This window comes from Erythrolamprus reginae, chromosome 2 (genome assembly GCF_031021105.1).
Source record: "Erythrolamprus reginae isolate rEryReg1 chromosome 2, rEryReg1.hap1, whole genome shotgun sequence".
Classification (NCBI taxonomy): Eukaryota; Metazoa; Chordata; class Lepidosauria; order Squamata; family Dipsadidae; genus Erythrolamprus; species Erythrolamprus reginae.
In genome coordinates this window covers 79,806,721-79,820,592 of record NC_091951.1, presented here as the reverse complement: position 1 = coordinate 79,820,592, position 13,872 = coordinate 79,806,721, and the positions used below count along the sequence as shown (strand labels likewise).

The 13,872-nt window shown below is 42.3% G+C and overlaps 1 protein-coding gene across 1 annotated transcript in view; it reads right to left on the bottom strand.

Moving 5' to 3' along the window:
* Nucleotides 1-7,015: 7,015 nt before the first annotated feature.
* Nucleotides 7,016-13,872, bottom strand: part of DENND6A (DENN domain containing 6A) — a 31,080-nt gene continuing 24,223 nt past the window's right edge. The window contains exons 15-20 of the mRNA XM_070738465.1: nucleotides 12,292-12,381; nucleotides 11,782-11,835; nucleotides 11,586-11,695; nucleotides 10,428-10,530; nucleotides 10,071-10,145; nucleotides 7,016-7,556 (exon numbers count right to left, since the gene is read on the bottom strand). Coding sequence (XP_070594566.1) covers nucleotides 7,431-7,556; nucleotides 10,071-10,145; nucleotides 10,428-10,530; nucleotides 11,586-11,695; nucleotides 11,782-11,835; nucleotides 12,292-12,381 — 558 coding nt within the window. The 3' untranslated portion in view covers nucleotides 7,016-7,430. The remainder of the gene's footprint in view (nucleotides 7,557-10,070; nucleotides 10,146-10,427; nucleotides 10,531-11,585; nucleotides 11,696-11,781; nucleotides 11,836-12,291; nucleotides 12,382-13,872) is intronic.

Genomic DNA, 13,872 nt, shown 5'->3' with positions numbered 1-13,872 from the left:
CTTGGAAAATAAGCTAATGTAGCTAGTTCAAATGTACTATGTAATGCTTCAGTTAATGAAGATTTAGTGGCCATTATTTAAAATGTGCAAAAAGAATGTGTGAGACAATAATGCAATAGTGGTATAACTGCAGAAGTCAGCTTTTTACAATTCAATTTCATCTTGATTTGGAATTCATATAAATGAATATTAAAATACATTTTCTTAAAAATACAAAGGGCAGTTTGGAACTAAATCTAAGGACTCTTAAATAATGGTACAAAATGTCATTCAGAGGCAATTCTCTCCAAAAGGCCTACATGTTAATCTTACTCAAAATGAATATTCAGTGGAAGCAATAATTATGACATCTGTTATGAATGTACATACATACATATAATTTTGGACACAGAATAATAGGTTTTACATTCTTGGAACAAATCTTCCAAGTCCTATTTCACATACCTTATAAAATGCTTGTTTTAACAAAAAAGTTATACATTAGCAATTATTTATTGCCTGTGAAAAATGGCTCATTGTGTGAACTGTAGACAGATGTGATTTGCATAACCTCTTTGAAGAAATGTAAGTTAAATTAGTATAACAAATTAGCAAAACAACACTGGAAGAGACAGTAATTTAATGCAAATTAGTGCTCTTTCAGTAGCTATGCAGCAGACATAATTTGGAATAACTGTTAGTCCAGTCCAAGGTGGGAAAACTATATTGTCTGTCCTTTGGGATCAACTGCGTATGTATGAAACTGCATAGAATCTGCGGATTGTTTCATTCAAAACAGTACGTGTACTTACATGATGTGCAAATTACTTGTTAATGAACACTAATATTTTGCTGTGTTACATCCTTGTTGCGTATAATTCCCCCCCCTGAAACTGGCAATTTACTGCATTTTATGGCCTAAAGTGACTGTCATTTTGGATTTTCAGAAACCAGTGTATAACTAGAGACTAGAGACAAAGTCTGGTTTTCACTCATCCACAATCAGAGGTGGACTGCTGCTGAATGCCTAATTGTGCGCAATCCCGCTCTGGAACGCGAGTGCGGGATCGAGAGCAATTACTCTTCCTGCACCTGTACTGGTAGCAAAGTCATGCAGAGACGCTTGTTGGGCCCGTTTCAGCGAGGTTGTTTTCTCCCCCATATGCAGGAAAGAAAAAAACCTCACCAAAACACGCCCGTATGCGCGTCCCTGTGCGCGACTTTGCTACCTGCACAGGTGCAGGAAGTGTAACTGCGCTCGATCCCACACTCACATTCCAGAGTCGTGGGACTGCGCACAATTAGGCCTTCCAGCAGCAGCCCATTTCTGTCCACAATGGTTAGTTGAGTAGGATCTGCCTGGTGCGGTACAGTACACCAGAGGGGGAAGAAAGTAACATGTCAGCAAGAGCATGCTCACTAGTCACCCTTACAGTTAAATGTGTCATGTGCATTCGCATAAAACAGTAGGCCACCTTTGAGAAACCTCTCTTTACACTAGGAAATGTCAGAAGGGACCACTAACTTATACATTTCACACAAGGTAAGGAAACATTTTTTTTCCAGTACAGGAGCCCATTTGTTGTATAATTATTTCTATAGCCTGATGTGTGTATATTCTTCAAAGTATTTTAATGTTTATTTACATACTGATTTGATATGTATGGTATTTTATATAGAACAGGTAGAATGAGTAAACATGAAAGCTGTGTGACTGCTTCTTTTATATGAACTTTGGCTTATTTTAATAATATCTGGAGATGGGAAGTAAGGACTGTTTCAGAGGTTTATCCAAGAAAGTGATTTGTGATGTTTTAAGTAAAGAGATGCAGCTGATCATTGTATATGGTATTCTAATTTCTTACACTGAGAAAATAGGCATTGGACTCTTACCTGAACGCCTCTTTTCATATGCTGAGCGGGTACAGCACTCACATGGGTCTGCTCGCTGTCCTATCCAATCAGAACCAAGCCTTTAGTCTTAAAAAAGATTGCTGGATCGCCCCTTCCCCAGAATTCGCGAATCCGTAGACGTGGCTCGATGGTGGTGGCTCATAGGATACTCTATTCTCGGATGTAGGAAAACAAGGTTAGGTAAGAAGTAGGAGGAAAACATAGAGAGGGAGGTGACTGCTGTACCTGCTCGGCGTATGAGAACAGGCGTTCAGGTAAGAGTCCAAAGCCTATTCTCCATACTGAGGAGCGGGTTCAGCAGTCCAGATGATGTGTGGAGCCCTGCTGTAGCATATCCCTCAAAACGGGGAGTCGCCATGGGGCCTCGACGGACAGATATTGTAGGTCTGCAAACTAGGCGCAGCGTGGACAGAGTGGAGCCACTACAATCACCCGGGCTTCTTCGAGGATGGTTTTGTGAATGATTGGGATCAGGGGAAAAGCATAAAGCAGATCCTGAGGCCAGGCAGTTCTGAGGGCGTTGACAGCTTCCGCTCCCGGGGATGGGAACTTGAAGTAGAATTGAGGGAGTTGTGAGTTCTCAGCGGTCACAAATAGGTCTAGCGATTGGAGACCGAATTTGAGACAAATCTGCTGTAATAGATCTGGGTGTAGCATCCATTCCCCTGGATCCAGGGCTTGGCATGAGAGCCAATCTGCTTGGAGATTGAGGACTCCTGAGATATGATTGGCTGTCAGAGACTCGAGGTGTCTTTCTGCCCAGAGGCCCCTGGTGACAGATGTGACTCTTTGTGGCCATGTTTTCCGTCAGAATCAGGACAAGTTGGTTGCTGATGTGATGCCTAAAGTGTTTCAGGGCTAGGAAGACGGACCTATCTCTAGCCAGTTGATTGGTTGGCTGGCCTCTTCCGCAGACCATGTGCCCTCTGCGATCATACCTGTTGCATGGGCTCCCCAGTCCGACAGGCTGGCATCCGTGGAGATGGTGAACTGGTCTGGAATCCTGAAGAGGGACCCCTTATCCATGGCGGAGGAGAGCCACAATAGAGATCGCAAGACGAGCGATGGAATGGTGATGGTGCGTGAAGAGTTGCCATTCCCCGACCTGTGGAAGGGTAATAGAAGCCATTGAAGGTCTCTGGGGGTAATACCTATGCAAGGGTGGCAAGAAAAGCTCTCCTTTGCAATTTAACTTGTGAGGTGAGCTCTCTTAATACTGGACTTCCTCTCTGGGGAAATATATACTCTGGACTGGACAGAGTCTATCATGGCTCCCAGATGCTGCAGGATAGTAGATGACTGAGATGGCTTTTGACTACATTAATTGGAAAATCATGCTCTTGTAGGACTGACATGGAGACCTGGAGGTCTGACAGGGTGCTTTCTTTGGATGGACCATGAATTAATATGTCATCCAAGTAGCATTGAATATGGACAGGTATAGCTCAAATGTGAGCTGCTAGGAATCCTAAGAGTTTGGTAAAGATCTTGGGGGCTGAGGACAAACGAAAGGGCATGGCCCTGTATTGGTAGTGTCTACCCTGGAAGGGAAATTGAAGGAATTGCCTGTGGCCTTTGAGGATGGGAATATGGAGATACACTTCTGTGAGGTCAAGAGATGCCATGAAATCTACTGGATGGAGGCCAGGATGGAGGAAAGAGAATGCATTTTGAATTTCCTGTACCTGATATAATTGTTTAAGTGTTTCAGGTCCAGGATAGCTCTCCATCCTCCCGATGTCTTAGGGACTACAAAGAGGATGGAGTAGAAGCCAAGGCCACTCTGGGAAGAGGGGACTGGTTGAATGGTTCTGATGTTCAAGAGATGAAGGATCGCTTCCTCCATCAGGAGGTTAGGTGCAGGTGACCTGAGCGATGGACAGGAAATGAAATGCTTAGGGGGGAGAGAAAGGAATTCTAACTGGAGACCCCACTGAATGGTAGATAAAGCCCAGGGGTCCTTAGAGAACTGGCACCAGGCTGAGGAAAAACCAGGCCAGGTACCCCCCCCCCCCCCCCCAATGGGGATATCTATTGGTTTACCATCTGGATCTCTTGGAAGATTTGAAGTGAAGGATTCTCTTTGACCTCGTAGGCCCTTACCCCTGGGGGACTTATCCAACTGGGACCGGAAACGGGAGGAGTACTGACCTGAAGACCTTTGAAAGGCAAAGACTTGGTCCTGTTGGCGAAAGGGCTGCTGAAAGGGCTGCTGAGTCTTGGTTGATTTTTTTGGTGGTGGGGGACAGGACTTTCTTCTTGTCTGATGTCTCCATCAGGAGAGGGTCAAGCAGGTCTCCAGAGATCCTTGCGTTTGAGGGGCCCCATTGCCAGCTGCCACTTCTGTCTGACTCCTGCCTGCCACAGGCAGAGCCAGAGGAGTCTTATGGCTACCGTGGAAGCCGCCACTGATTTGACTGCGAAGCTAGAAGCCTGAAGGGTAATATTCGCTACGTATTGAGGCACCGCAAAAATCTTTTTCAGGTCCTGTTCACCTTGTAGGTCATCAGTGGGGATGTGGTGTTGAATTTGTTGAAGCCAGAGGAGCATGGCTCTTGTGAAAAAAGATGCGGCTGCAGTGGATTTGATGGCTTAGGAGTCGGTCAGGAAGCTTTTCTTAGGCATCTGTTCAAGACGCTTTTCCTCTGGTTTTAGGACTGGCATGCCTGCTGCTGAGTGGAGAATCTTGATTGGTTCGTCTGCCTTGGGGAAGAAGAGGAGTTCTTCATAGGAAGGTGAGACTTTATAATTTTTTTTTGTCTCTGGAGGATGGGTTGGATCCCAAAGTGGGAGAGAACCATTGCTTGTGCAGGGCTTCCTTGAACAATTTTGGCATTGGGATGACATCAGTGTCTTCCTGTTCCTCCATGAAGAATGGGCAGCTTTCTTCCTGAGCAGCAGATGCGGATGGGGCAGGCTGATCTTGAAAGGTCAAGCCAGTCGCCATTCTGGCCTTGTTGAGCAAGGACTTGAATAAATGAGGAGGAAAAATAGTAGAGGAGAGTGGAGATTTAGACTGAGACTCCTCATCCTCCGAAAGGCCCTGAAAGGGGTCATACCTGTCCTCCTGCTCCTCTTCATTCTCACTCTCCTCTTGGGAGGAGGAAGAATCCGAGTCCTGGGCTGGAGGCCTGCTGGCTGGAAGGGAGCTCAAAGGCCTGGTTCTGCGGGAATAAGGGCGAGCAGGAGGAGGCGCATTGAAGGCCATGAATCTGGCATCAATGGCCTGAGACAATACAAACAGCATAGATTGAAATTCAGGAGGAAGGTTAGACAGAGACTGAGAGAGATCTGTATCAACCCTAGGGGCCTGGGCTGGGCCTGGCACTGGGGGATTTTCCACATTAATCTGTTCCTTCAGGACCTAAACCCCAGAGATATTTAGGTTAGGCTCATCTAGAGATAAATCTTGGTCACCTGGGGGAGGCAGATCAGGGGGATCTGTGGAAACAGGTGAATTGACATGGACCTGAGCTTGGACTCTAAGAAGCTTAGCAGATTGCTATTGCAGTCTTTGTAAAGTCTTGTTTCTTTGTTTCTCAGCTCTAGTGGCCCCTGCTAAATTCCCTGCCCTCAGAGAAGTAGAGGCCTGTGGGATGGGTTCTCATCCCCTGAAGGCCTGGGATTCTACTGGGATTCTTTGCCAGTGTTCTTCTTAGGGATTCTAGTGGCCATGGCCTGAAATTACTAGGCTTGTAGGTGGAGCCAACCAACATAGAGAAAAAATTAGAAATAAACCCCAAACAGCCCAAGCCCCTTGGTCCAGAGGCGTATGCAACCCTAAAACAATTTGGAGCTACTTCAAATACTTGTCAGAGGGTACAGAGCAGGTTAGGCTTCGGTAAGTTAATCACCACGTGGAGGTGAGAGGCCTAGCTGAGTGAGCGGGAGCCTTCAGTAACTCACAGCATGCTCAGGGCCTGCGGTGGACTTTTTGGCACCTAGCGGTTTGCGTGGGCAGGCCACTGGCACAATGTTAAAGGCGCTAGGACCTTAGTGCAAGAAAACTGCCAAAATGAGGAACTAGTCCAGGAGACCAAGCAAGTGACTCATTCCTTCATCCCACTCCGCGAAACCCGTGTAGTTTCTAAAATAGAAAAGGCGACTGGCGATGGCCCGAGTTAAGCGCCAGTGACTGGCCGCAAGGGAAAAACATGCTGCGGCTTCTCTGAAGCGGGAGCCGAGCCGGGAGGACTGGCTTTTGAGCTGCAATTCCCCCGGACCAGGAGAAGGGGGGAACGGCAAAGAACGTATCTGTTTTATTTTGCAGGTGAAGAAAGGCGACGAGAGGGAAGGTGTTAGAGCAACGAGAGGAGTTGAGCCACCACACGTCCTGCCGGTAGGAGGACCGAGCGAATTCTGGGGAAGGCAATCTTTTTTAAGACTAAAGACTCGGTCCTGATTGGATAGGACAGCGAGCAGACCCACGTGACCGCTGGACTCCCTCCTCAGTCTGGAGAATGAATATTAATGCCAGAGATTAATTTTGACTGCAGTACTACAATAAGGCCTACTGCTGAAAAAGTCAAATTAAAAAGGCCTTTAGTGAGAAATAGCCACTGAAATCTACAAAACTTGAGAAGGAAAGATAAATTAATGATAGTGTTTTCTTAGGTTTCTAAAAAAAAGTTATTTTAAGAAAAAAACATTTAATTATAGTTTTAGCTAACTAACATCTAGAATTAGTGCTGGGATCGAAAAAGTAATGTACTGTTATGCACTAAATTTGACAATTAGCTTGATTCAGGTGTCACAAAGTTGATGTGTGACTAGAGGCAAGTATTTCCCTTTTTTCTTGTCCTCTTTTTACTGTGAAATCTCCTCATCCACACATTAATTAATAACATAATTTGCTAGAAAATGTAAGCCAGATAAACTGGGACTGCTGGAATCAAGTGCCCTCCAAACAGAGGACTAAAAACAGGATCTGAAAGGAGCTTCAATCTCAATTCAGACCTCTCATTCCCTATAATTTGAACAGGGTATTTTATCTGATCTAATTAATGCAAGGATCTCAAAAGATAAGAAGAGTGGGAGGCCTGTACGAGGCCACAGGATGTTCCCAAATACTGAACCATAGCTTGGCAAACAGAACTGTGATGTCTGAGAAGAGCTGTCAAGATTAGGCAGCAATCTGAGATTTTATTAGGAGATAAAATAGGAAAATATCCACTGGAGAATATAAGCTATCATCTTGAAGTGGGCAGTGTTCCAAACCAGCAGGAATATTGCTTCCCCTGAGTGGAATAAATCGGGCAGAGCACCACCAGCTGAAGCGGCTCTGCAACGCCAGCATTGCACGTCCAATTCTAAAATACATTTTCAATAAGAGCACTTAATTTTACACATAATTGACACCATCTTCCTTCCATCTCAACTGTATTCAAGTTGAGTTTTAAAGTCTGCTTTAAAAGGCTTCTTAAAAGCATTGATTCATGTGTTTCCATAGCAAGATATTTTTCATGATTGCAGTTCTCCAAGTCTCGTCTTTAAGCCTTTGAAATGTGTGATGTGATCAATATGGTGGTATTCACTAGTCACACAGAACCAGTTTTGGTCAAAATACCCTGTAAATCCTCCGGCTGTGCAAGTATGATTGAATCAATGTGCTTCCTTAACTTTTCAATAGTTCCAGGTTTCACGGGTAAGTTTTCTCCATCAGTCTATAATTATAAAAATTAAAATTAAAATATTTTACTATGTTATCACTGCTCCATCTATCTTATCTATTTATAAAAGGCAAAATTCAGTAGTAAAATAAAAGATGAAAGGCTCAAAATTGCTAATATTTCAAATAAATATTAATATGTCAAATCAATATGAATAGCAACGGTGGGAATTTTTATTATCTATGGTGGACATCTGATCGAGAAAAAAAAATTGGAGTATGATTCATATTTTAATACAGAAAATTTTGAAAATGGAGATAAAAATGAAACCAGAACTTTTCCTTTTAGGCCTAATGGAAAAAGAACTGGGAAAAAAAATTGGAACTTTGTTACCGTATATGTTGACAGCAGCAAAGACAATTGTATGCACAAAAATGGAAGGACACTTCGATTCCTACCATGGAATAATGGTTGCAGACATTGATGGAGCTGGCTGAAATGGCAAAACTGACTACTTTTGATTAAAGAAAAGAACAGAAGTACTTTTATTTCCACATGGAGACCTCTTCTGAACTTCGTGCTCAATGTAGAAAAGAATTAAACTCTGACTTGGGTTTTACAGACTGATAGATCTTTAAAGAAATGACTTCTTTATACTCTTATGGAAAAGCAAAAAGTTGTGATTTGATGTTAATGCCTTATTTTACTTAAGAGAATCAGAAATCAATGCTTCTTCCCCGCATCTTTCCTCACTTCTCTTCCCCCTCCCCACTCTTCTATTTACTTTTGTACTCTATAATTCAATAAAAATGCTTAACATTAAAAAAATCTAATATTTCAGTTAGGAAAGAAATTTGTCTGACTGCTACTTTCAGTCACTATATGGACTGATGTGGACTGATGATATAGGGCACTTTTACCAATTCATTTTGACAAAGTTCCAATCAATGTTTTCCACTTCATGGATGTAAACTTAGTTTTACATTAAATGGAAAATAGGTTTTCCCCTCAACTGCATTTGACCAGCAGATGGAGCTGTGAACAAATATATTATTCTGATGAGCACTGTTTTATTAAAAAACCCGCATCAATACATACAGTGATACCTCGTCTTACGAACCCCTCACCATACAAACTTTTCAAGATATGAACCCAGGGTTTAAGATTTCTTTGCCTTGTCTTAAAAACCTTTTCTGTCTTATGAACCTGAGCCCGGGTCCGTGGGCTCTCGTACTGCGCCTGCGCTCTCGTACTGCGCCTGCACTCTCTGACTGCCGAGGGGATTCCCCTGCCTTGTGACTGTCACCGCCGGGATTTCCCATTTGCTTGCATGGGAACTCCCCACTGGAATTCCCCACCCCCTTTTGCTTGCACCTGAGGTGGGGAACACTGAGCTGCCCCATTTCCTGCCACTTTCCCCTCTAGCCCTCCGCTTCCTCTGCTCCCAGCAGCCGCCCCATGCTGCTGCCAAAATCCCCCCTAGCCTAACGCTTCCTTTGCCCCATCTCGCTGCTAAAATTGCCACTCCAAAAGCTTCCTATCTTGCCCCAAATTCCTCCAAAAATCGCTCCCCCAAAAGCTTCCTAAGCCACCCCAAATCACTTCCAAAATCTTCCAAACTCACCTCTCCTTTCAAAATGCCTCGTTTCTCCTTGCTGCCTTTCTTCACTACATTTGCCTCCATTAGGACCTTGATTTGGGTGGCATAGGAAGCGGCTGGAGGGGCGATTTTAGAAGCAATTTGGGACAAGATAGGAAGCTTTTGGAGTGGCGATTTTTGGAGGAATTTGGGACAACATAGGAAGGTTTTGAAGGGGCAATTTTGGGAGAGATTTGGGGTGGCATTAGCCTTCGTTAGGACCTCCATTCCTCGCTTCTCCTCGCTGTCCGTCTCCACTCCGTTAGCCTTTACTTTGTCCCCCCGCTGCTTTTTTTTAAGCCTTAAAGTTTGGATTTTCCTAATGGTTTTGCATGCGTTATTTGCTTTTCCATTGATTCCTATGGGAAACAATGTTTCGTCTTACGAACTTTTCACCTTACCAACCTCGTCCCAGAACCAATTAAGTTCGTAAGACAAGGTATCACTGTATTTGGTAGTAATTAAAATAAAAGGTGCTATTTTTATACTCTGCAAGGAGTATAGGCAATGCCTGGCGGATGTTAAAATGGATCCTACCAGCTCCTCTTTCTCTAGCTGAATTTTGTTTTCATTAATAATGTTAATTTTTTTTAAATGGGAAGCTGCCATGCTGCACATTAACAAGAAACCTTCTGGTAAAATGGGTGAATTTGGGTTTTCTGAGCTCAAAATTTCATAAATGTCCATTGGTCTAAACTATCGACAGGGAACTAACAATGCTAGTTAGAGGGATTTAGGAACCTTGGTTATGGGTCATCAAAAGTCCTTTGCATTATCCTTTCATGGATAGGATATGGACAGATATATACTGTTGTTTCCTTGAATCATTTTGACAATTTATGTGTCAACTGGAATAATTAAAAAGAAGGACAGCATATAAACATTAGGAAAGGCATAACAAATGTTTTTTGGGGGGGAAATCTACATACCAATTTCATTTTTAATTTTAAGACTAGATCCACTGTTTCCACTTCAGTATGTTTCTGACTCCAGAAAAGCAAGTCCTAGAAAAAGAAAAAAAATGTGTCTAAAAATTAATTAACATTCATAAATATTACATCATGCAAGATACAAAAAACCAAACCAATTCTGAAGCAACTAAATTATTAGTGATCAGCGGTGGGAAACTATCTTAAGCATTTGTTATTTCAATTTCTTCAGGAGTTGCTATTTTAATTTGATATGCACATTTTATGAACTGGATTTTCAAGTAATGTATAAACACTGTTTTGCACTGATACAATGGATAGGTGAGAAAAATCTTGATGTAAAGACACTGATCTAACCTCATTACACAATGCTTCCAAATGCAGTGCCTCCAGCTTCCTTGTCATTTCTTTCCGCCGTGTCCGGAACCAACCATCAAAATTGTAAGATTTCAGAAAATGCCTATAAGACAAAGATAAAATTAGTTTCACTACAGAAATATTCTGCAATCAAACCAAATATCTATCTTCTTAACCAGATTTATTTCCAAATGAAATGTAAGATATAATTTTGAATTGTTTATATTATGCTGATAAAGAACCCTTTTGTAATACATGTCTACTATATCTCATTGACTAATAATTAGGGTTAGTAACAAATATTGGCTTGTTACTTGCAATATAAACTGCCAGAGGAAGAATGGACTGATTCTTATAAACTTCAGTGTTATATTGCTTTGAAGACATACTGTAACATTTTGAATGTGGAAGAAACTTCCAAAGAACTATCCTACAAACCAAAATACTGTGAAATGCACATGAAACTGTTATCTGAAAATGCTTCAAGAATGAATGATTTAAAGATACAGATGCATTGCTTAACATAATATTGGGAAAATTGTTTTTAAACAGCAGGTCAATCATGAATTTCCCATCTATCCTTCATCTATATGCTTCATTTCCAAACTGTAAAACAGTTAAAGCTTGCCTTAAAGGCCAATATTTGACTTAACTAGCAACTGGAAAGAATGGCGTACTGTATTACATTTTGCGCTGGTATACTCTTAGCATGATTAGTTAGGAAGCATCAAAACATATTCTAATACCTTAGTAGTAATACCCCCCAAAATATATTTTGGCATTAGAAAAATGGATTTTTAAAAAGTATGCATTTGATAAGCAAGAGTTATTGCTGTGAGCCTCCCCGAGTCTACGGAGAGGGGCGGCATACAAATCTAATAAATAAATAAATAAATAAATAAAATAAGAAAAGGCAACTGTAATGAGATAGTTACATTGTGTGTAGGATGCTGGTTCATTCTCCTGCAATCTTATTCATATTTATGTTTAATTCTTGTTTTAAATATGTTTTAATTGTTTTATTGAATACTGCCCAGAGTCATTTTGTAAGATTTATTTTAAATTTTAAATTTTAAACAAAATTTAAAGTAACTGTAAATGGCCTACTACAACACAATGTGCATCATGGCTAAAGCTTTTTTAATATAACAAAATTACCTGTACAATCCTATCCAGTCCCCCTTTAACCGAGAGGTAAGCTGAGGCCCCGTTTTCTCAAGAGTTTTCATAAACTCTTCTTTGCTGAATGGCTTCAATTGTGGAGGACTCTATGAGAAGACAAAACTATAAGCTAACAGGGAATAGATTGTGAGTATATACATAATAAATTCTTAGCTTCCAAAAATATTCTCACCTTCCAAGGTGATATGCTTTTTTGTAGAGGCATTAAACTTGCTACATATCGTTCCTGAACGAAAACAAGATGTAAAAATAAGATACTGTACAGGTATTAGCCAAATCTAAAATTGTATTTTATTTGAGTTTTTAAAAATGTCTAGAAAAGCTATTTTGAAATAAAAGATGTAAAATTGGCATCATGCTAATTCTAGAATCTTATAAGTTGTTTTGGAAACACAAGTAAGATCCAAAAAACCATATTGCTAAATGTGTTTTTTATTCAGATTTGGATTCTTTTAAAAGAATTTACACAACTAAAAAGAAACTTTCTTTAGAACTTATCATAATCACTCACTGTACCATGGACTATAATTTATTTATTATCAAACAGGTTTTGTACAATTATCTCTTTCTTTGGCAAGAAAGTCTACTGTTCAAACTGTCTTCATTCTAGTCCTACAAATAAATGAATAAAAATACAGATCCCAGTGAGAAACAAATGGGTTTCTCATTTATGTCCTCTTACTAGGGGAATAATGAAGCTTTGAGTCAATTCCAAGAAATAACGACGAAGGATTATGTTTTGGGCTTCTGCAGGACGCTTCTGTTGTACTCCCTGAAAAAAAAGCAATTATGCTCACTGGAGATACTTATTGAAATAAATAAGCAACTGTTAACAAACAATGTTTGTATTGTTAATGTTATACAATATAATGGGGAGGGAGAATGCATGCCAGAATTTCTGACAAATTATTTAAAGCCACAAATTAAACCATGCTATATACAGTAATACCCCGGTTATTGCGTCCCCGACCATTGCGAACAGGGTAATTTGCGATTTTTCAACCCGGAAGTCAAAACACCATCTGCGCATGTGTGCCCTTTTTTTCTATGGGCACGCATGCGTAGATGGCGCCCGGCAGATCAGCTGCTGGGCGGCTTCCCTGGGTCTTCCCCCTCTTGCTGGCGGGAGGGCGAGCAGCGGGCATCAGCAAGGAGTTTCCCCACCGCCCATGCAAACTCCTCGCTGCCGCCCGCCCTTCGCCCGCCCACGCCGTTCATTCTCGCCGCTTTCGAGCTGAGTCCCGGAGCGAATTCGCTCCGGGACTCAGCTCGAAAGCGGCGACAGCCAGCGCGGAGAAGCCGTTCGCTGGCGCTGGCTGTCGGCGCTTTTGAGCTGAGTCCCGGAGCGAATTCGCTCCGGGACTCAGCTCGAAAGCGGCGACAGCCAGCGCGGACAAGCCGTTCGCTGGCGCTGGCTGTCGGCGCTTTTGAGCTGAGTCCCGGAGCGAATTCGCTCCGGGACTCAGCTCAAAAGCGCCGACAGCCAGCGCGGCGCGGCTGTTTTAAAATGTCGCCGCCGGCATGGGGGGCTTGCCAGCACCCCCCGGACCCCCAACCCAGGTTTGGGGAGCTGCTAGGAAGCCCCCCATGCCGGCGGCGACATTTTAAAACAGCCGCGCCGCCCCCAATCTTCGGCTCCTCGCTAGCGCTGCGGGAGTAAAAACACCATCTGCACATGCGCAGATGGTGTTTTTACTTCCGCAGCGCTACTTCGCGAAAACCCACTCGTTGCGGGGGGTCCTGGAACGGAACCCTCGCAACGAGCGGGGGATCACTGTAATTTATCATAAGACAAGGATAAAATGTGGGCCCATTGAGGTTTAAGACTTTGGTCCAAAATCATAAAATCCAACTACTGCCCTGTGTGTAACATGGCAACAGAGCACTAATATGAGAATAATGGGAAACACTGTGATGCTGATATTGTTGAAGGTCACATTCCTATAGAAATAATATTTTGTGGATTGCAAAGTAGATGGAGCTAAAGTAAGCAATGGGTGGGACCAGAATACAGACACAGGAATGATCACTCTTTCTTTGACATTACTTTTAAAAAACTTTCTGCACTCTTTTCTCTCTCTGCCAAGTAGCCAGCCACAAAGACAGTTAAAATGTTTTAATTATAGGTATCTTGCAGCAGGTGGGCTGAGGTGAAAATTAGTTGAAAGGTTTTTTGCAGATTTAAGGCCACCTCACCAGCATATAAATACCAAACAAGTCAACAGTCTAAATAACATGGCCATCTTCTATTTTATACAAAGTC